Source organism: Callorhinus ursinus, unplaced genomic scaffold, assembly GCF_003265705.2.
Source record: "Callorhinus ursinus isolate GAN/ISIS: 27379988/994484 unplaced genomic scaffold, GSC_fseal_2.0 scaffold39, whole genome shotgun sequence".
Classification (NCBI taxonomy): Eukaryota; Metazoa; Chordata; class Mammalia; order Carnivora; family Otariidae; genus Callorhinus; species Callorhinus ursinus.
The window spans coordinates 17,919,457-17,942,238 of record NW_027397101.1 but is presented as its reverse complement, the minus strand read 5'-3'; the positions used below and the strand labels follow the sequence as shown (position 1 = coordinate 17,942,238).

General features: G+C 41.6%; 1 protein-coding gene across 8 annotated transcripts in view; it reads right to left on the bottom strand.

Annotated features, from left to right (window-relative positions):
- CCDC171 (coiled-coil domain containing 171) overlaps positions 1-9,674 on the bottom strand; it is a 316,432-nt gene extending 306,758 nt beyond the window's left edge. For 4 of the 8 annotated variants that reach the window (XM_025887898.2, XM_073880822.1, XM_073880819.1 and 1 more), the window contains exons 1-2: positions 9,597-9,660; positions 7,186-7,240 (exon numbers count right to left, since the gene is read on the bottom strand). Coding sequence is in view for 1 of the 8 variants with exons in the window: in XM_073880818.1 (XP_073736919.1) it covers positions 9,597-9,674 (78 nt within the window). In the remaining 7 variants the exon portion in view is untranslated. The other 4 variants (XM_025887897.2, XM_073880820.1, XM_025887899.2 and 1 more) reach the window with 3 other exon arrangements.
- Between the last annotated feature and the right edge of the window lie 13,108 nt (positions 9,675-22,782).

Below are 22,782 nucleotides of genomic sequence, written 5' to 3'. Positions count from 1 at the left end.
ATATATATATATATATATATGAGTCCTGAAACTATGAGTGATTTTTGTCTTTTTCTTCAACTTACTTGTATTTTTTTTTATTTTATTTATTTGTTTGAGAGAGCATGAGCAAGGAGGAGATGGAGAAACAGACTCCCCACTGAGCAGGGAACCGGACACCAGGCTTGATCCCAGGACCCTAGGATCATAGCCTGAGCTCAAGGCAGACGCTTCACCGACTGAGCCACCCAGGTACCCCTTACTTGTATTTTAAAAATTATTTTATAACAAACATGAAAACATTTAAAAACTATTGTTTCATTTCTTTTTCCTTTTCTTTTTTTAAGATTTTATTTATTTGACAAAGAGAGAGAGCACAAGCAGGGGGAGTGGCAGGCAGAGGGACAGAGAGAAGCAGGCTCCCGCTGAGCAAGGAGCCCCATGCCAGGCTTGATCCCAGGACCCTGGAATCACTACCTGGGCCAAAGTCAGCCACTTAACCAACTGAGACACCCAGGTGCCCCTGATTTCTTTTTTAAAAAAGATGAGAAGCAAAAATGACAAACTGTTAAAAAGATATTCCTTCTAAGAAAAAGTTCTATTAGATTATTAGATTATTTTAATTTCTCAAATAAGAAAAATTACTTTTTTAAGATTTTATTTATTTATTTATTTGACAGAGAGAGAGAGCACAAGGTGGGAGAGGGCAGAGGGAGAGGCAGACTCCCCGCTGAGCAGGGAGCCCCCACATGAGCCTCAATCCCAGGACACCAGGATCATGATCTGAGCCTGAAGGCAGATGTTTAGCCAACTGAGCCACCCAGGTGCCCCAAGAAAAAATGATCTTAATAAAATAGTGACAAATTACTCTTGAACTAGAAAAGGAATGTAGAGCCTATGTCTGGAGAACAGAATGCAGTTTGAAAGAAAGTAAAGTCCAGGGACATTTGTAAGTCCCTAAAACCTTTTTCATAAATGACATATTTTTAATGCAATGCTACAATCAAAGAGACCAAAGTACTCCCCAGATATGATCTCATGGTAATTTTCAAAGCCCTTCTGTTAAAGATCAAGGAGGAATAAGGAAAGAGGAGAGTAGCTGTCACTTACACTGGCCTGTCTAGAACCCTCTTCTATGAGAGACAGTCCAAATTATACAAAGCTAACCATTTAAAGTAAGTTGCTTTACTATATATATATATATGGTATGAAGGAATCTCTGGGTAAATATTTTAAACAGAGATAACAATGATTAATTCAGACAGACACAAATATCAAGATCTCACAAGTATCTCTTGGTATCCCTAGTAGAAGTCCAATAGCCTAAAAAAGACCATGAGCTTTGGACTGAGAGAGATCTGAGTTAGGATGCCTTTAAGTATCTTCAAAGTATGTGGCCAAGGGCGAGTCACTTACACTCTCTACACGTGTTTCCTCAACCATAAGAAGGGGATAATTACATTAATCTCACATATTTGAGATTTAAATAATATATACAGCATTATACCGTGCTCAGTCACTGTAAGCTTCTATTACTGAATACAAACTCAGTCACTGTAAGTTTCTATTACTGAATACAAACACTTACTCCCTTCCTTTATCAGGGACTCTTAAGTATAGAAGAGTCCATTTCGTCTGATAAAGGAAGGGAGTAAGTGATACTTAAGGGAGTAAGTGATACTTAAGGTGATTTGGTCTAGGGGAAAGATGTATCAAAAGAATTATTTAGTGGAATTGCTGGAGTACAGGGATATCTAGAAGACCAAAAAAAAAAAAAAATGCTAACTCTCTGTCCCTGATCCTAATAAACCCTCAGAGATTTCACTCAAAGAAAAGGGACTCACATAAGCCAACCAAGATGGAGACAAAACCAAGGTGTCTACAGACAGACACCAACAGTTTTTTAAAACAGTCAATGAGTTAGCTGATACTAGAAAACTCTGGCCCAGAACAAAGAAGATGGAGTTTTTACCAAGATAGAGGGAAAAATCCTATTTCTCTAGGGACCTGAAAGACTAAGTTTGGAAACAGTGGTAGACAAACAAATACCACTGTCAATTTATTGAGCACCTAATAGAGTGAACCCTTATCCTCACAACACTGCAGTGTAAAGACTGTCTTACCTGAGGTTTATTGTCCTCACTTCAATTAAGGAAATCCATCTGATTCAGAGAGGCTAAATGACTTGCTTATGGCCAGTCGGCTACTAAATGGAGGATACTAAGGACTCAATCAAGCTCTTCTGAGTCCCAAAATCTTTTCACCTTACCACCATACTGCCAAAGGTCAGACTCCAGAGAAACCGCCTTCAGAATGGGAGTTAAAGAGTTAAAACGTAGATGGAATGGATTCTTCTATACTTAAGAGTAAAGTCCAAGGCTCAAAAGCATATACGTAAAATGTTTCTATTTTTATGCAAAAGATTAAACACACACGTGTATGCATACATGTCACAATAGGCACGAACAGAACCTCTCACCCACAGGAAAAGAATTTAGATAGATAGGACTTTAATAATGTCTGTTGTGTTTTGTTTGGGTTTTATATGGGGCAGAGAAGTGTAGAAAGAGGCAGTTCACCAAATTTTAATAAAGTTGTTTCAATAAAGCTAAATTGAAGAGAATCATTATTTTTTTTTTTTTGGTGCATCATTTTGGTATCTAACATCTTCAAATGTGAATAGTCTTCTAGAGAGAAGAGCATCTTCTATAGCTCAGGAGCAAGTTTCATCAACTTCCATATCGATGCAGCAGGAGATTGTCATTTTGGTCTTTTAAGACAGAATCTTATATAACATAATGTACATACAGACACAGATACAGATAATGTAGTAGGCAGATGGTCCCCACAATCTCGGCCCCCACTGGCGTTTTTCTCTCTTCTATGATATCCTTCCCTTTTCTGTGGGCAGAACCTGTGACTTACTTCTAACCAACAGAATATGGCAAAGGGATGATGATATGCCACTCCCATTATTGTTATAATACAATATATGTACATTATGTTATATAAGATTCTGCCTTAAAAGACCAAAATGACAATCTGCTGCTGGCCATGAAGAAGCAAAATGCCATGCTGTGAACTGCCTACAGAGAGGGCTACATAACCGGAACAGCATGCAGCCTCCACCCCATAGCCAGTAAAAAGCTAGATGCTTCAGTCATACAGATGCCAATAGGACATAAATTCTGCCAACAATCTAAATGAGCTCAGAAGTGGATTCTTTCCAGTCAAACCTCCAGATGAGAGTACAGCCCAGGGCGCCTGGGTGGCTCAGCTGGTTAAGTGACTGCCTTCAGCTCAGGTCATGATCCCGGAGTCCCGGGATCAAGTCCCACATCAGGCTCCCTGCTCAGCGGGGAGTCCGCTTCTCCCTCTGACCCTCCTCCCTCTCATGCTCTCTGTCTCTCATTCTCTCTCTCTCAAATAAATAAAATCTTAAAATTTAAAAATTTAAAAAAAGAAAAAAAAGAAAGAATACAGCCCAGCCAGCACCTTGACTGCAGCCCAGTGAAATTCTAAACAGAGGACCCACCTAAGCTGTGCCCAGATTCCTAAGAGATAATAAATGGGTGCTGTTTTAAGGCACTGAGTGTGTGGTAACTTGCTACACACCAATAGAAAACTAATATGGAGGGCGTCTGGCTGGCTCAGTCTGAAGAGCATGCGACTCTTGATCTCAGGGTGGTGAGTTTGAGCCCCACATTGGGTATAGAGATTACTAAAAAAAATAAACTTTAAAAAAACTCATATGGATAAGACATTTGAAAATACTCTTGTAGGGTTAAAAAGAAAAGAAGTTGAGGGACAAGAAAGATACAAAAATGAGTTCTCACCTCAGCCCTCTGCCTGCATGTGTCTTTCATAAAGTTGTTTTTCTATGATTTATTAATTTAAATGAGGGACATTGTAAAAACTCTAAGGTAATTACAGAAACTAGAAAATCTAATTTACATTTACACTTACAACAAAAAGCTACAAAATACAAATGAATAAGGGCAAACCACCAACAGCCACAAAACCTACATGGGAGCAGTAGAAGTATGTAAGGAGGAGAAAGCAGAGGGAAATAAGTCTACATCTGAAAGAACACCAAAAAGAGCCAGCAGATATTCAATGGGGAGCACGGCACGCCAATCTGGGAACAGCAGATAAAACTGGGAGGAGTCTGCCCGTTCCACAAGTCGGCATGAGATACAGGCATATGGTAAGAAAGTCTTGAAAGGGTTGGTACCGTCCAGCCTATGAACCCTTGGAACTGACCTGCCAGGGTCCCCTTCCTGGACAAAGGCACACACTAAAGAGAAACTGCAAGGAATGGAATCAAAACTGAGCAGGATAGGGGAAACAAAGACAAAGAAAAGCAAAGGCCCAGACCAAACTGTAGGAGACAGAGCCTGGAAATCCCAGAAACAAGCCACCATAGTTTTTTAACACTCACAGAAACACCACAAGACAGAGTTCCATGAAGTCAGAAAAGCTTTCCTGAAGCTTGCCCCAATCTCAAAGTGCAAGTAAACTAATCTTCCATAAAAATAAGCAACAGAAGGGGCGCCTCGGTGGCTCAGTTGGTTAAGCGACTGCCTTCGGCTCAGGTCATGATCCCGGAGTTCCGGGATCGAGTCCCACATTGGGCTCCCTGCTCGGCGGGGAGCCTGCTTCTCCCTCTGACCCTCCCCTCTCTCATGTACTCTCTCTCATTCTCGCTCTCTCAGATGAATAAATAAATCTTTAAAAAAAAAATAAGCAACAGAAAACTAGTGGTCAAATCCCATACAAAGTTAACACAGGTAAAAAGAGAGTAAATCATTTCAATGATGAAGACTAAGAGGGGACACGAAGGAAATACACATGACAGAAATGCCTGAAAGGACATAGGAAATAAAAAGAGGAAAATTTTCTGGGTAAAAAACAATGAAGGAAGAGATCAAAAAGATTCAAGAGAAAGTGACAAAATACTGAAAACAGGCAAAAAAAAAAACCAATGTAGAGATAACAGGAGTCCCTGAATAAGAAGACAAAAGCGAGGGAATAAAACACTAAAAACTGTAGTCCAGGAAAACTTTCCTGAAGTAACAGAAAGATTTTAATGTACATTTTGAAAAGCAAAATGTATATGCAAGAGTATTGAATACCAAGACACATTCTAAGGGAATTACTGGACTTTAACAAAAACTTGCACACAAATGTTCATTATAGCCAAAGGGTAAAAAAAAAAAAAAAAAAAAAAAAATCCAAATGTCCATTAACTGACCCATGGATAAATAAAATATGAAAAATATATTCAACCATTAAAAGGAAAGAAGTAATGATACATGCCCCCACATGGGTAAACCTTGAAAACAGTATGCTAAGTGAAAGAAGCCAGACACAAAAGGCTCCTAGGACTCCATGTATATGAAATGTATAGAACGAGCAAACACATAGAAATAGAAAGTAGATTTGTGGTTGCCAGAGGGTAGAGAGACGGGGAATTGGGTCTGACTGCTAATAAGTACGACGTTTCTTCTTGGGAGTGATGGAAATGTTCTGGAATTAGATAGCGGTGATTGCTGTGGACCACGGTGAATACACTAAAAACCACTGAATTGTACACTTTAAAACTGTACATTTTGATAGGTGAGTTATATCTCAATTTTTCAAATTCATCATCCAAAAAAAAAATCCTATCTAAAGTCTCCTTTAGCAAAATCTTATTTTCTTCTTCTCTGTCTCTGTTATCAGCTCCTGAGGACACTAGGGTTCAAGAGCCTACCTCTGTTTGTTTTAGGAAGACTACATCAATGAAGAGCCAAAGTCAGATCTGTGGCTGAATTTAAACTACGACTGGAGATCTAGCCTAGTGAACATGGCAGAGACCATGTAGCAAAAGCTCCCTTTTCATACACCAGACTGAAGAGGTAATGAATGATGAGGAAACTAGCTAGGTACAGTAATGGAAATGTCAGTGACATAGGGACCTAGGTCAAAGAATTATAGGTTCCTCACACAATGTATGTTCCAAGCTTTACTTGAAACTTCCCTACAAAACTCCGCAAGAGTGGGTGCCTGGGTGGCTCAGTTGCTTAAGTGTCTGCCTTCAGCTCAGGTCACGATCCCAGGGTCCTGGGATCGAGTCCCGCATTGGGCTCCCTGCTCAGCGGGGAGTCTGCTTCTCCCTCTGCCTGCCGTTGCCCCTGCTTGTGCTCTCTCTCTCTGTGTCAAATAAATAAATAAAATCTTTAAAAAAAAAAAGAAGAAGAAAGAAAGAAAAAGAAACCACAAGAGTTTAGCTAATCTGTACGAGTAATTACAAATTCCTTGAGACGTAATCAACATCAGCCTTTCTCCAACATGTATCTAACTCTGTAAATAACGCTTTCCATTTGAAAACATTCAATACATCATTATCTATAAACAAAATATCCAATACCTCAAAGCCACCCCTACTGTCCTCATGCCAACTGTGACAAACACCCCTTCTCCAGTGTGCTAAGAACTTTCTCTATCTCTACACTGTCACTCTACACCAACCCCAAGGGGAAGATACTGTTAATGTCCCTACTTTATACCTAAGGAAACTGGGGCTTAAAGATATTCATTCAATCACCTGTCCAAAGTCTCATCTCTAGTAAGTGACAGAATCTGGATTCAAGCCCAAATTACCGGACTCCACAGTTCTATGTGTCTTGCTATTGGCCTTCAAGACATGGTTCTCCCCCAGCCAGAGAGCATTGAGACCTTGTGAGACCTTGCTAATCAGAAAAGCACTTCTCCCAACTGCAGAGTTTTCAAACACAGCTCCTTCTTCCCCACACCCCTACCCCATCCAAACTAACTACAAGGCAGGGTCTTCTTAATGAAAGATAACTTGGACCTCCAGTAGATTCTCAATCCAAATGGCACTTCCACAGGCTTGGGCCCAAACCAGGCCACCCTGTAGCAGTGATGGATAAAGGCAAAGTTTAGATCAGCTTTTTATGTTAATCTATTAATAGACTAATCTTCTCTTGGTAGTGGAGTTGGACTATTCTCACCATTCCTACTAAAATAGATAAGGGGATGTTATATATATCATTCTTCAATAAGAAGTTTTTTAGACATAGGGCCAAATATAGGTAATTGAGGCCAAGGGATCGATGATCTAGACATCCTAAGAGTAAGTACGAGCCAGAAAGACAATTCTACTTTAGATTTCAGAGCCACTGCTGGTACAAAGTTTCCTACCTCACAGCTGAGTCCTTCAGTGGGTCATGCAGAATGTATTCATCTCTCAGTGTGTCTGTACAGATCAGGGGAAAAGGGAGGGGTGAGCGCAGGGGTGGGGATGAAAAGACAAAAACCACTATTATTGAGCACTTACTATGTGCAGATACTAGGCTAACCGTACCTGATCTCATTGAATCCTCCCTACAGCCCTGTAAGATGATCATACATATTTCACAGATGAGAACACTGATGCTTGGCGAGGATGAGTAACTTGTATAAAGCTATTCAGTGGGAGGGACCCCGGGGTGGCCCAGTTGGTTAAGGGACACTCTTGGTTTCAGCTCAGGTCATTATCTCAGGGCCTTGAGATCAAGCCCCAATTTGGGGCTCAGCACTCTGCCCCAGGCTGCTTGAGATTTTCCCCCTCCCCCTCTGCTCCCCCTCCTCTAAAATAAATAAATAAAATCTTTAAAAAAAAAAAGATATTCAGTGGGAGGGTTAGAATTCAAACTCACATCTGGTGGACTTCTAAATCCATCCTCTTTCATAACACATGCTAACTTCAATAATAACTACATCTGTGTTGGGAGACTCTTACTGCAGACTTATATATTTCACCTTTAAAGAGGATGTCCGGTTCTTTCATCAAAATAAGACCGTGATGGGGCACCTGGGTGGCTCAGACAGTTAGGTGTCTGCCTTCGACTCGGGTCATGATCCCTGGGTCCTGGGATGGAGCCCCACATCGGGCTCCCTGCTCTGTGAAGGTTCTGCTTCTCTCTCTCTCTCCCCCTCTGCCCTCCCCACTGCTCGTTCTCTCTCAAATAAAATAAAATAAAATCTTAAAAAAATAAAAACCATGACAAGGGGGCTGAGACAAAGAATTTTAGAATTAAATAGGACTTTAAAGACCAAGTCCTGGGGCACCTGGGTGGCTCAGTCATTAAGCATCTGCCTTCAGCTCAAGTCATGATCCCAGGGTCCTGGGATCAAGCCCCACATCGGGCTCCCTGCTCCTCGGGAAGCCTGCTTCTCCCTCTCCCACTCCCCCTGCTTGTGTTCCCTCTCTCACTACCTCTCTGTCAAATAAATAAATAAAATCTTTAAAAACTAAAATAAAGACCAAGTCCATCCTCCTTATCTGACAGATAAGGAACGTAATGTCTAGTGAGCTTAGGTGATTTGCTTGAGGTCACTCAGCTAATAAAACTTCAAGCTCCAGACTAAAACTACTCCCCTCTTTCCTTTTAGCAGGTTGCACTGTCTTTGTTTCTTCTTCATTTCATGGGAAACCATTGTTAGTTTCTGCCCTACCACTGTTTTGTTGTTACCAGGCACTAACTGTTCAACAAAACAGGTAGGTCTCCTCTCCAAAATTATGTGAACTATACAAAACATCCATGTGTTTTGTATTTGAAAGAGTTGGACACCAACTGAAATTGCTTCTCAAGTAAACTTACACAGAATCATTAGAGATCTCCTTAAAACGAAAAAATATGCATTTGCCTAGGGTAAATATCATGACGGAGTAAAGAACAGTCAAAAGGAGGCTCTACTTCTGCAGAAAATTTACAGCCTTGAAAAACAGCCGTATTTTCTATGTCTCTTAATGGTCCTGGAGGGTGAGCAGTAGAAACTACAGATGATAGCCTACCACAACTCATTCTTTCATTTATCAAACATTGATAAGAGTGTCTAGTGTGTGGCTGGCATTTTTTTAAAGGATGAAAAAGACGTGGTCCTTGTCCTCGAAGAGTTTAGTGATTCTTGGAGGGGAAAAGCCCGGCAGTCCGGAGTTGTAAACCTGGAAAGTTCCAAGTCCAGGCCCTCTGGGTCCTGCCCTCTGGTCCCTACTCAGTCCTCTGGGTGCTGCTGCAGCGGTCTCGGGTTAGGATGCTCCAAGGAGATCTTCCCCCAGATGGGCGGAGAGGCCCAGCCCAGGGAGCTGGAGGCGCGTCCCCACAAACGACACCAACAGCCCCAGGACAACCACGAACTAACTCGGGGTTCCCCATAACTCTCACTGCTGCCACCCATACCTTCCTCAACACCTCCCCGCCCAAGTCGTTCGCCTCGAAGCCCCCACATCCCGTGGTTACCTCAGGGGGCTCCCGTGGTCCAGACCGCACACCCAAGACCCCAGGGGCAGCTCCAGACCTCAATGGTACAAAGAGGCCTGAGCAGATCGCCGGGGTCAGAGCAAAAACTGTTGGAACCCGACGGACTCTAGGACCCGGGGAGGGGAACGCATAGCATAGGGGGACAGGAGGGGAAAAGCCCTGGGGAGACGCGGTTTACAACGGCCACTTCCGGAGACTAGGCAGCGCTCACAGACCTTCGCAGACTTTCGCAGGCGTCCCGGCCCCGCCCAGCCGGCCCCTTTCCTCCCGCCTCCCGCCTCCCGCTGCCCGCAGCTCCAGGATACGCACTCGGAGAATCCGGCGCTCCGATTGGAAGAGGAGGGCCCGCGAAGTTGTGCGGCCGTGCGGGAAGGCGAGCAGGCGCATGCGCCGTTGCTGAGGAGCGGCGCGCTCGTGAGCGCGCGCGATCCCGCGGCGCGCGCGCCCCTCCCGCACGAAAACGCCCCGGCCCACGCTCCAATATGCTGCTCTCAGCGTGAGGTCTCCCGGTCGCGGTCTCAGAATCCCCGGAGCCGCCAGACAATGCCGTTTTCTAAACCCTAACCCCTTTTCCGCGCCTACTGAACAAAACTCTTAAGAGGCTGGATCCCCGACTGTGCATTAAACTGCCGATCCTAAAGCCAGTGTAGCCCCCTCGGGGCCTGTGGCCTGGTGCCAGAGCCACGGGTAAATTCTGTGGGCTCGGCTTCTGCGCAAGTGGCTGGTTTCCCGCTGTGTAGCCCGCTCTCGCCTGCAAGACGCTTCTTGTCCCCTCCTCCCATCCGCATTGTATCCCAGCTTGAGGTTGTAAACAGTGCGGAGAAAGCGCGGGTCAGCGCGCTGATACTGTTGCAGCGCCGTTCATTATGAATATTACATAACGAGGTACCTCGCAAAAAAGTCCTTGGAGCCTTAGCATGTGCTCCATCTCTTTCCTAGCCTCCTCCAGGCCCCCGAGCGCACACACGCGCACACACGCCTTCCTCTAGTTGATAATTTATACTTTGGTTTCTTCCGGTAGCTGCTTCACAATCCGCTGCCGCCCCAGGGAGACTGGAAAACCAAACGCTCTTTTGTTCCTTGGCATTTGAAAATCTGTTCCCCAAAGAACAGTGCAAATTGGCGGGATTTTGATGAAGGATTTTATCTTCACCACCTCCACCTCCACCTCCTCCCTTCAAAAAGGTGTTTGATACAAAATGAACCTTTTATGCTAAATTGTCCCACGTTGATTGTAATCAACCTGAAACCAGGTGTAGGGGCCGTCTTTTCCGTCTCCCTGGGGAGAGCCAACGGTCATAAATGCAAATATAAATTGAGATCAAAACCTCCCTGATTCCTGTAACACTGCAACTTTAATTGGTTTGAGTTGTCACAGGTTAAAAAAAAGGAAAGCCATCCCGCTTCCTAATAATTTTGCCAGAAAGAGGATAATTGCTTCAAAGGAAAGAGTTTATGGAAAGGAAAAAAGAGCCCATTCTAACATTTAGAAATGCAGTGGAAAATTACAGCAGACTAATGATATTAGGTCTTTTTTTTTTCTTTACAAGTTTTAAATACTTAGAAAATTTCTTACGTTTTAAAAAAAAATCACAAAACTGAATATATATGGCAAGAATAAATGGCATATGTACTATACTGCACACTTTTTTAAATGAAGAATAGGTGCCATATGAAGGCTTGCAAACTTCATCTATTTGTTCATTCGATATTTACTGAATACAGACTATATACCCAATCTGGAGCTAGGTGATAGAAATACAGGTTATTTAATATAGGTACAGTGGAAATCAGAAGAGGCAAATGTTAATAACAACCATGAGGACCCCCAAAGGCTTTAATGGAGAACTATGAACTTACTCAGGGAAGATGGTTATAGATTCAGCAATCTGAGAAGGAACTGGAAGACCTGAAACCTACGCACACCAGCGCAGGAAACATCATGAGGCGCTGGGAAAACTGGAAGGTCTGTGTGCAGTCTTGGGAGTGGGAGAGCGTGGAGAGTAAGATAGCAGGCTGGAGAAATAGGCAGACCCCAGATAACAGGGACCTTCTAGGTCATAGGGTAGTCCTCCCGTTATGCATGGTTTCTCATTCCATGGCTTCCATTACCTGCAGTCAACCAAGGTCAGAAAGCAGATCATCCTCCCTCTGACATACTCAGAAGATCAATAGTAGCCTAACTCTGTGTCATAATGCCTACGTCATTCACCTCACTTCACGTAATCATGTTTGCATTTTACTGTCTAAAGAGTACAGTACAATAAATATTTTTGGAGAGAGAGACCACATTCACATAACTTTTATTACAATATATTATTATAATTTTCTATTGTATTGTTATTGTTAATCTCTTATAAATGTAACTTTATCATAGGTGTCTACGCATAGGAAAAAAGATCATGTGTATAGGACTTGGTACTATCCCCAGTCTCAGGCCTCACTAGGGGTCTTGGAACATATCCCCCACAGGCAAGGGAGGACTACTGTACTTAGTTTATCAAGCAATGAAGCTAACGACGTGTGTTGAGCAGAGAAGTTATAATAATTACACAATAAATCAAATCTAAAATATTTGGAGGTTTTCTGTTTTTCTAATAGTTACAAGGTTCATTCTCTGCTGTTTGCTTAAAATTCTACTGCTACTTACAAAAAGCTGCACATAAAGACGTTCTCTTCTTCACTTCCCTTTTAGCCTTAAAAGTCACAATACTCACTTCATTCTTTTTACTTTCAACATGTTATTCAATTCATCCCCTGCAGTCCACCAAAACAGCTTCCAAAATCAATAATGATCTCATTACTAAATCCCACTCCCCTTGAATTCATTGACACTTTGATCCTCAGATTTCTCGACAGCATTGGTAAGACTCTTGGTTTCTCCAACTCGCCGACCTTTTTATTGCTTGCTGCTCAGGAACTGTTACCCCTTCTTGCCCCTCAACGTAATATTTTCTCAGTTTCTGTCCTCAACTTTCACATGTTACCACATAAACTTTCTAGGCAATGTCATCCATCCCTGGGTCCACATGACATCATAATATCATAAACTCTGCTGTGGTGGTGAATTTTTACCTCTCATTTGAACAGTATCACTTTAATGTGTGGTAATACTGAATTCAACATATCTAAACATTATCTTTCTTAACTTCTTAAACGGGAGTCCCCCAACTGCTCCTCCACCAATTTATAAAACTAATCTCAGACACCCAGATAAAAAAAAAAAAAAAACCTCAGAGAATCTTTCTTCTCTCTCAAGCTTTCAATTCCTACATCTAAGAATCACTAAGTCCTACTTACTTTTTTCAACTCTCCTGTCCTGTTTCTACACCTACTATTAAACATCTTAATGATTTGTTTCTTTACTGCTTTGTATCCAGACACTTGTGATCAGAACCTGCTCCGTGGCCTGATGCAAGTCACCCTCCTCCCCTTTCTGCGCAAATTCTCAACATTTTTATAAGTTGACAACTAAACATCTAGGGCATTGTTAAGCTGGCAAATATGAGCGGAAAAGATCAAAAAATAGAAAATCAAAATCAAAAGTAGGCCTAAGGGCACATGTGTACCTTTCTGACACTAGGGGAGTGTTAGGAGCTGATTTTATGCATGTGAGCCTCAGGGTTTTTTAATCGCCAGATGAGGCACATCCTTTTGACCCTTCAGTAACCTCCCTCAGAAGGTTCAAACACCAGGTGCTTGATTATTATGCTGCTTTGGTATCAATTCTTAGAACTGCAAGGCCTTGCCATAATTGCTGCTCTCAGAGGCTCTGGTCCTTTGCTGCTTCAATCCCCATTCTGTGTGCTGTAATGGATGATCCTTCTAAAGCATTGTCGACCTTAAAAATTAAACAACAAAGGTTATCAAGAAGCAAATGAATTTATTCAGAAATAGCAGAGGAATTGCAATTTGGGACATGCCAGCTATGTTGAACCATAGGCAAGTCCAGAGAACAAAAGGAGAGGAAAGGAGAATATTGGAAGGAGTTGTTTTGAACAAAAGTCCATTGGAGGAAAATGAGAGCTTTATATACATACATATGTAATTTTCACATCATAACTCAGAGTAACTCAGATTATGTTACCCTATCAATCAATTCTTTTAATGGCTCTTCAGTCCTTACTGCATAAAACCCAGACTTAACCCCCTCCCCTCTCCCCCATGAATCAAGTGCCCCTATTCTTGTCTGTGCCTGTCTTCTCCTCTTTTTTTTTAGAGAGAGAGAATGAGAGCGTGAGTCTGGGGGTTGTGGGGGGTGGGGATGGTGGAGCACAGAGGGAGGGAGAGAATCTTAAACAGTCTCCATGCCCAGGACAGAGCCCAACTCAGGGCTCTATCTCACAAGCCTGAGATCATGACCTGAGCTGAAATCAAGAGTCAGATGCTTAACTGACTGAGTTACCCAGATGCCCCAAAGATACATTTTTAATAGCTGCATTGTAATCTATTTTGTGAATGCCTGTAATTTACTTATCTAGTCATCTAGGTTGTTTCTGACTTGTTCCTTTTCTTAAAAAAAAAAAACTGTCTCTGTAGATAATACTTTGAGTATTTGTCTTTTAAAGTCATATTATAGGGGCACCTGGGTGGCTCAGTCGTTAAGCGTCTGCCTTTGGCTCAGGTCATGATCCCAGGGTCCTGGGATCGGGCCTCGCATCAGGCCCCGCATCGGGGCTCCCTTCTCAGCGGGAAGCCTGCTTCTCCCTCTCCCTCTGCTACTCCCCCTGCTTGTGCTCGCTCTCTCTCTCTCTCTGTCAAATAAATAAATAAAACCTTTTAAAAAATAAAAGAAAATAAAGACATATTATAAATTCCTAGAATAGAAATTGCTAGGTAAAAGAATAAGCTTTTATTTTTAAATTTATTTTTTAAGTAATAATCAGCACCCAATACGGGGCTCAAACTCATGACCCTGAGAGTCATATGTTCTTCCAACTGAGGCAGCCAGGTGACCAGAAAAGAATAAGCTTTGAAACTGAAAACAATATAATTATCTGTCCCTATGTTGAATAATACTGGGACTAAACACTAGACATACTTTCCTGGACTTATGTTAAACAATTCTGAAACCAAGCAAAAATAACTTGGTTGCCTGCTCCAGTTAATACTTGTTCCTGGAAGATAAAACAGAATTTGTTAAATAGATTGCTCATGAAGACTAACAGTTTACTTAAAAAAGGTGTCAAGACCGTTGCCCTGCTATGCCCACCAGCTAAGGCTATTGTATCATAAACTCTGCTCAATTCCAATCATTTCCCTGACTTGCTTCCTTCCCCACAGTTATTCAGCCCAAGCGTTAAAATCCTAAAAATAACTGGCCCTAATTTTCCCTTTTGAGATACCACTAAGGCTCAGTCAAGGGGTATTCGCCCTTACTGCAGCAAATTTAGTAAACTTAACTTTGCTTCAGCAACAGCTTTTATCTATGATGAGCTTTTTAGGAGTCAACATTTGACAGCATATTTAAACTTTTTATACAGAGTACCAGGTTACCTTCTAGGAAGAGTGTATCAATTTAAAGAAATAACAACATTGTGAGAGAATGTCTGCTTTCCTCTGCCCTTGCCAGCACTGGATATTTTTGCAATATTGAAAATTTTTCAATCTGGTAGGCAAAAAGTGACACCTCGTTGTTCTTTTTTTTTTTTTAAGATTTTATTTATTTATTTGTCAGAGAGAAAGAGAGAGAGCGCAAGAGATAGGGCGCACAAGTGGCGGGGAGGGGCAGAGGGAGAAGCAGACTCCCCGCTAAGCAAGGAGCCGGAAGCAGAACTTGATCCCAGGACCCTGGAATCATGACCTGAGCCAAAGGCAGAGGCCCAACTGACTGAGCCACCCAGGTGTCCTGACACCTCAATGTTCTAATGTTCTTGCATTTATCTGATCATTAATGAAGTTCAGTAACATCTAGAAGTGCCATTTTTATCTTGTGTCCCGGGAAGCGTGAAACCACTATTACACCACTGCCCTCAGAAATTAGAGCAGAGTGGTTGGGAGGGATGGGGTGGCTGGGTGATAGACATTGGGAGGGTATGTGCTACGGTGAGCGCTGTGAATTGTGCAAGACTGTTGAATCACAGAACTGTACTTCTGAAACAAATAACGCAACATATTTTAGAAAAAAGAAAAAGAAGAAGATAGCAGGAGAGGAAGAATGAAGAGGAGTAAGTCAGAGGGGGAGACGAACCATGAGAGATGATGGACTCTGAAAAACAAACTGAGGGTTCTAGAGGGGAGGAGGGTAGGGGGATGGGTTAGCCTGGTGATGGGTATTAAAGAGGGCACATTCTGCATAGAGCACTGGGTGTTATGAACAAACAATGAATCATGGAACACTACATCAAAAACTAATGATGTAATATATGGTGATTAACATAACAATAAAAAATAAAAAAAAAAGAAATTAGAGCAGAGAATTTGCCAGGCCTAAGAATTTAATTCATAACCTTGCCATGAAGACTTTGGGGAAGATGGCAGAGTGGGAGAAACTAAGCTTACCTCCTTCCACAAATGTAACTGCATAACACTTACATGAGTGTAAATAACCCATAAAACAACCCAAAGACTGCTGGAACAAATTGCACAACTAAATGTAAAAAAGGGCACCTGGGTGGCTCAGTTGGTTAAGCGACTGCCTTCGGCTCAGGTCATGATCCTGGAGTCCCGGGATCGAGTCCCACATCGGGCTCCCTGCTCGGCAGGGAGTCTGCTTCTCCCTCTGACCCTCCTCCTTCTCATGCTCTCTGTCTCTCATTCTCTCTCTCCCAAATAAATAAAATCTTAAAAAAAAAATTCTTTAAAATGTAAAGTAATTCTTCAACACGAATAGCAGTGTTCTTGCAAATTATATGTAATAGGAAAATGTTCCTCTTCTACTTGTAAATATAGACATTCTCTGCTATTTATCCTTAAGTGATACGAATGTACATATTCCTAATCCAATAATTACCCACCCAATAGACTTCCAAAAAAGTAAAGCGATTACGTGCATTTATCTCTGGATGGAAGATCTGAAAGAAGTCCAGATTTGTTAACAGCCTGCATGGGACTCTTCTGGACAGGATTTCATCTCCCAAAGCTCACCTCAGATTTCTCTGTTGAAGCTCTGAGCTACTGTCCCAGATGAAATAACTCAAATCTAGAGAACCATACTTCTAAGGAAAATGTCTCCCACAGTGAGACTAGCCTCCATGGTTAGAAGTCAGGATTTCCCAAAAGGAAAAAGGAGGCACTGCTGCAGAAGGGAGGGTGGACCAGAGGACTGCAGAGAGAAGTTAGGGAAACAGTGAGTCTACATTGGCCCCCGAAGGAGTGTAAAACTTTATTGAGCATCTTTGTCTCCAACCTTATGAAACCTCAACTTTTAATTTAGGGTTTTTTTTTTTTTAAAGTAAACTCTGTGCTCAATGTGGGGCTTGAGCTCAAGACCCCAAGATCAAGAGCTGCATGCTCTACCAACTGAGCCCGCCAGACACCCGTAATGTATAGTTTTAAATGTTATGACTCCGTTGGAGAAATGAACAACTCTGTAGATGGAGTTGTTGTTGGAAGAAAGAACCAGTTCATGAAGGGAAGCTGGGCCTGCCCCTTATTACCCTCTGCTAGCTCTCTATAGAAGCCCTTGTGGAGATGTCAGTATCGATGAAGGAGGAACGTGCTAACTAGTTAATGAGTTCCAGCTTGTGAGCCGCCCAAGGGAACACAGAAGTATTGAGGGGGCTCGCCGACAGAGAAACAGTGATCAGCTCAGAAGCAGCAGTGAGACAAATTCCTTACTTTTTAAAAAGTATACTTGAGAAGATGTCTCCTAAAGGGGAGTGAAAGTTTGGAAGACATCTATCTATACTTCCACACCTATATACATATAAATACACATACATCGATTTCTGGATTTTCTATTCTGTTCCATGGATCTATGTTCCCACATTACACTGTTTTAATTATTGTACCTTTGTTGTACTTTAACTGCTAGATCTTCTCTTCACTTTTCAAATTTCTCTCGGCTATTCTCTGCATTTGTTAACTAAGATTTGTTAACAAATATGTACTGAACCTTTGCTGGATATTGTAGGTTCTGGGGATATAAAAGCAAGCAATATACCCAAAAATCTCTGCTTTCAAGGAGCTTATGTTTTAGTGAGGGGACACAGGTGAGAAGTCAAACCAACGTAATCCCTGTCTGCATGTCACACCCTCATAGGACCAAGCACGCTTTCTTGCCCCTATATTAAATAAGACTGACACCAAGCAAAAATAATTCACCTATTTGCTCTAGAAAATACCTATTCCTGGAAGATAATGCTATGAACCAACCAGTTTATTTATTTTGACTAAGAGCACTCTTACTAAGAATTGTCTCAAGACGTTCCTCCACCTTGTGCCCAAATCCAACCATCCCAACAAGTTCCTAGCTAGCAAAACTCACCTTTAAAAGTCTTTCTATAAAAGATTCTTCCTTAATTTCTTCATTGTAAGTCATGATAGAGGTGACTTTAGGCAATAGCCTTGATTCCTAAAAAAGAAAACCTAGAGGGCGCCTGGGTGGCTCAGTTGGTTAAGCAACTGCCTTCGGCTCAGGTCATGATCCTGGAGTCCTGGGATCGAGTCCCACATCGGGCTCCCTCTCGGCAGGGAGTCTGCTTCTCTCTCTGACCCTCCCCCCTCTCGTGTGCTCTCTCTCTCAAATAAATAAATAAAATCTTTAAAAAAAAAAAAAAGAAAACCTAGACACTTAGAGCTTTTGGCATGAGTTCAAAACTCTTCTTATTTTTTTATTTTTTTAAAGATTTTATTTATTTATTTGACAGAGAGAGACACAGTGAGAGAGGGAACACAAGCAGGGGTAGCAAGAGAGGGAGAAGCAGGCTCCCCGCTGAGCAGGGAGCCCGATGTGGGGTTCGATCCCAGGACCCTGGGATCACGACCTGAGCCGAAGGCAGACGCCCAACGACTGAGCCACCCAGGCGCCCCTCAAAACTCTTTTTAAAAAAAATGTTTTGGGGGGGCGCCTGGGTGGCTCATTTGGTTAAGTGACCGCCTCCAGCTCAGGTCATGATCCCAGGGTCCTGGAATCGAGCCCCATATCGGGCTCCCTGCTCAGCGGGGAGCCTGTTTCTCCCTCTCCTCCTCACTCATGCTCTCTGTCGCTATCTCTGACTTTCTCAAATAAATAAATAAAATCTTTTAAAAAAATGTTTTAGGGGCACCTGGGTGGCTCAGTTGGTTAAGCATCCAACTCTTGATCTCTACTCAGGTCTTGATCTCAGGGTCGTGAGTTTAAGCCCTGCGTTGGGGGTCTTGTGTGCATATATTTTGCATGCTGGGTGTGGAGCCTACTTAAAAAATAAATAAATAAATAAATAAATAAATAAATAAAGTTTTATATATACAGAGATTTGTTTCTAATTATTAAAAGTCTGTGTAATATTACTGAAAATAGACAATTCTTTAGACATATCACAGTGATAAAACTTTAGCTTGAAACACCTTTATGTCTTCTTCCTGACTTTGTCACAAAATAAAAACATTAGCCCTATGTAGTTTCTTTTTTTTTAAAGATTTTATTTATTTGAGAGAGAGAGCGCGCATGAGAAGGGATAGGGTCAGAGGGAGAAGCAGACTCCCTACTGAGCAGGGAGCCCGATGCAGGACTCGATCCTGACTCCAGGATCATGACCTGAGCCAAAGGCAGTCGCTTAACCAACTGAGCCACCCAGGTGCCCAGCCCTATATAGTTTTTAAACACATGATTTGGGCGTAGTCTCTTATGATTTAAGTGTTTTAAGTTTCTAGGTTAATTCTATGAGTCCAGCAAGTTATTATTTCCACAGATGGCTTAAGATTACAAATATAAAATTGTGTTTAGCCAATGAAATTGCAATAATGGATTTTTTTTTTGACAGGAAGTAGAATTTATTGGTGGGCATGAAATAGGGAGGGAGCAGTGCCGAGGTTCTCATGAGTGCAAAGCCCTCCATTTGTCCAAGGGGCCACGATTAGAGATATATTTGACTCCACAGCCATCTGGGATAGGCCGCTTTTCAGCCACAATGTCTTCAAATTCACCTGCATTAAATGTAATAAAGGCCCACTAATAATGGATATTTTTAAAGGATTTTATCTCACGGATTCTTATAATACTACATGTGTTAAGGATGTAATGGGTTAACATAAATTGTAATTTACAGATTTTTGGTCAACTTGAAGACCTTAGATTCATATTTAAATAATATAATTAACAAATATACTGTGGTATTCCAAATAATTTTTATGTAAACAAACGAACATGAACACTAAACATAATTCTAAATTACTCTTGCTCCTTGTTTTTATATACATAATGACTATAGATTAGCACGACGTGCAAATGTTTTAAAATTTTTTTATTTTCATATACACACATACTTGTGTGTATATGTATTATTCTCCCATCTCAAAATATATTAAAGTAGTATAATAAATGCTCCATGGAAAAAATAAGCAAGATAGGTTTTGGTTTCCTCCTTTCTAATTTCTTTTCTGCTTGAAAAGTTCAAAATTGATTACTCTGGTTATGTTTGTAATAATGAGAATTATTAAATAAAAATAGGAATATGCAATCAAAACCATAAATATGGTATGCCTGTTTGCTTCTTAAGGGTATTGTTGCAGTATATAAAGATGTTAAACTTGAGGCACTTGGCTGGCTCCATCAGCAAAGCATGGGACTCTTGATCTCAAGGTCATGAGTTCAAACACCATTTTGGAGGTAGAGTTTACTTAATAAAAAAACATTAAAAAAAGAAGAAAGGTGTTACACTCAACAACATAATATATATATTGTTTTATTTAATAGTGATAGTGTTAAATATATTTTAAAGCTACTTCAATGCCTTAATTTAGTCATCTATTGGCATATTCATATATTATGCATATTATATATATGTGTATGCCTACATGCACATATAGAAAAGTATATAAAGGTTTAATTAAGATTAAAAAGCTAATAAAAGACAAATTTAAGGGCTTATGTATTCTTTACTGTAATCATATGGTTGGAGGGGCACCTGGGTGGCTCAGTCAGTTAAGCATCTGATTCTTGGTTTCAGCTCAGGTCATGATCTCAGGGTCGTGAGATCAAGCCCTGTGCCCAGCCCCAAGTTGAGCTCCGTGATCAGCGCAGAGTCTGCTTGACATTTTCTCCCTCTCCCTCCCTCTTTCCTTCTCCCCTTACTCACATACTTGTTCTCTCTCTCTCTTTTTCTCTTTCCATCTCTCTCTCCCGTGTGTGTGCGCTAAAATAAATAAATAAATAAATAAAATCTTTAAAAAGAATTATGGTTGGAAAACAAAAAGTAAAATTAGAATCTGCATTTTTTTCTGTAAAACAACCTAGTCATTCTGGCTTGGACAAGCAAGAGTTCTTTTTCTTTTTTTTTTTTTTAAGATTTTATTTATTTATTTGACAGAGAGAGACACAACGAGAGAGGGAACACAAGCAGAGGGAGTGGGAGAGGGAGAGGCAGGCTTCCCGCAGAGCAGGGAACCTGATGCAGGGCTCGATCCCAGGACCCTGGGATCATGACCTGAGCTGAAGGCAGACGCTTAACGACTGAGCCACCTAGGTGCCCCGAGTTATTTTTCATTCCTAAAATATTCAATTAATTCTCTAGATTTTGGCATACTTCTGAATCATTTTGACAAGAAGTTAAAAAGAAAAGTTAAGTTCCTACTAACATTATTACCTATTGTTGTGTGTTTCCTAGTTATTACCTACAACTATTCCTTGTCTTTTAATAAAATGACTTAGGTTTGTTTCTTACCTCCTCTGACAACTTTTTTTGATTTTGTCCCAAATTCAGAATAATCAGATTGTTAAGCTTTCTTATGAATCACAACTTTCTTTGAGTTTACTGGAATAGCAACCAGTTCAGCTAAAGACTCAGTCCCTCAACTTATGCAAGAAAGATAGTAGAGGGACACCTGGGTGGCTCACTTGGTTAAGTGTCTGCCTTCTGCTCGGGTCATGATCCCAGGGGCCTGGGATTGAGTCCCACGTCGGGCTCCCTGCTCAGCAGGGAGCCTGCTTCTCCCTTTTCCTCTGCCTGCCACCCTCCCGCTTGTGCTCTCTCTCTCTCTCTCTCTCTCTGACAAATAAATAAATAAAATCCTTAAAAAAGAAAAGAAAAATAGTAGAAAAAATTAGGCTTGTTTGACACTCTCCAAATTTTATTTAACTTAAAACATTATTGGGGCACCTGGGTGGCTCAGTCGGTTGGGCATCTGCCTTTGACTCAGGTCATGATCCCAGGGTCCTGGAATGGAGCCCCATGTCAGGCTCCTTGCTCAGCAGGGAGCCTGCTTCTCCCTCTCCCTCTGCCTCCCACTCCCCCTGCTTGTGAGCTCTCTCTCTCATTCTCTGACAGACAAAATAAATAAAATCTTTAAAAAAAAGAATTGTTATGAGAACTCTTTATTGAAATTAGGATAAAAATAAAATTATTGGTATTTTTCAAAGACTGAATATTTTCTGTATCATTTATCCGTTTAATATTATTGCTATGCTCTAAATCTGCACTTTTTTGCCCTGATTTATGATACTAGTCCTGGACCATACAATCACTTCTTTGCCAGCAGATGAGACATTATGATTGATCAGCAGAGGGCAATGGAGTGACATTGCATGGCCACAGCTGCTGGAAGGCACTTTTTTTTAAGGCTCTAGACTTCTATTCTTTTTTTTTTTAAGATTTTATTTATTTTTTTGAGAGACAGAGAGAGAGAGAGCATGAGTGGGGGTAGGAGCAGAGGGAAAGGGAGAAGCAGACTCCCCGCTGAGCAGGGAGCCCAGCATGGGGCTCCGTGTGGAACTTGATCCCAGGACCCTGGGATCATGACCTGAGCCGAAGGCAGACGCTTAGCCATCTGACTCACCAGGCGCCCCCTATTATTATTCTTTAACACAGGAAACCAATAGAGGAGCTCCAGCTGTACCTTCAGTCTGTGCTCTCTCTTCTTGAGGCAACTTTGTCAAGGTCCAACCCACCTATATCCTCTGGCAAAAGCCAGATACTTCTACAGACTGACCCTGGCTGCCCATCCTCTCCAGCAATGGTGGACCACTTCTACACACTCATCTGGCAAGTTTCTTCACCCCAGGCAGGTTGTGTGGCTATATATGGAGTAGTCACATACTCTTTGAAGAGGTCTGAATCTCAGCCTTCGGGGAGTGGTAGTGGGAGGAGGCTCTTTTCCTAGTCATTAGCTCCTGTGTTGCTCCTTTTTCCTCAGCCTAGAGGTAGTAGCTGCATTTTTGTACCTGCTATTCTGCATCCCTTAGAGTCTTCTTCTACCTCTACCTCCTACTCGTTAATAATTCTTTATATTAATTTTCCCTGTTTGAAAAAACTGGTGTGGTTTCTGTCTCCTGACTGGTACCTGACTGACATATCTTAGAAACATACTTTTGTTCATGTCCAAAGACCAGTACAATAACTATCTCCAAATAGATTTT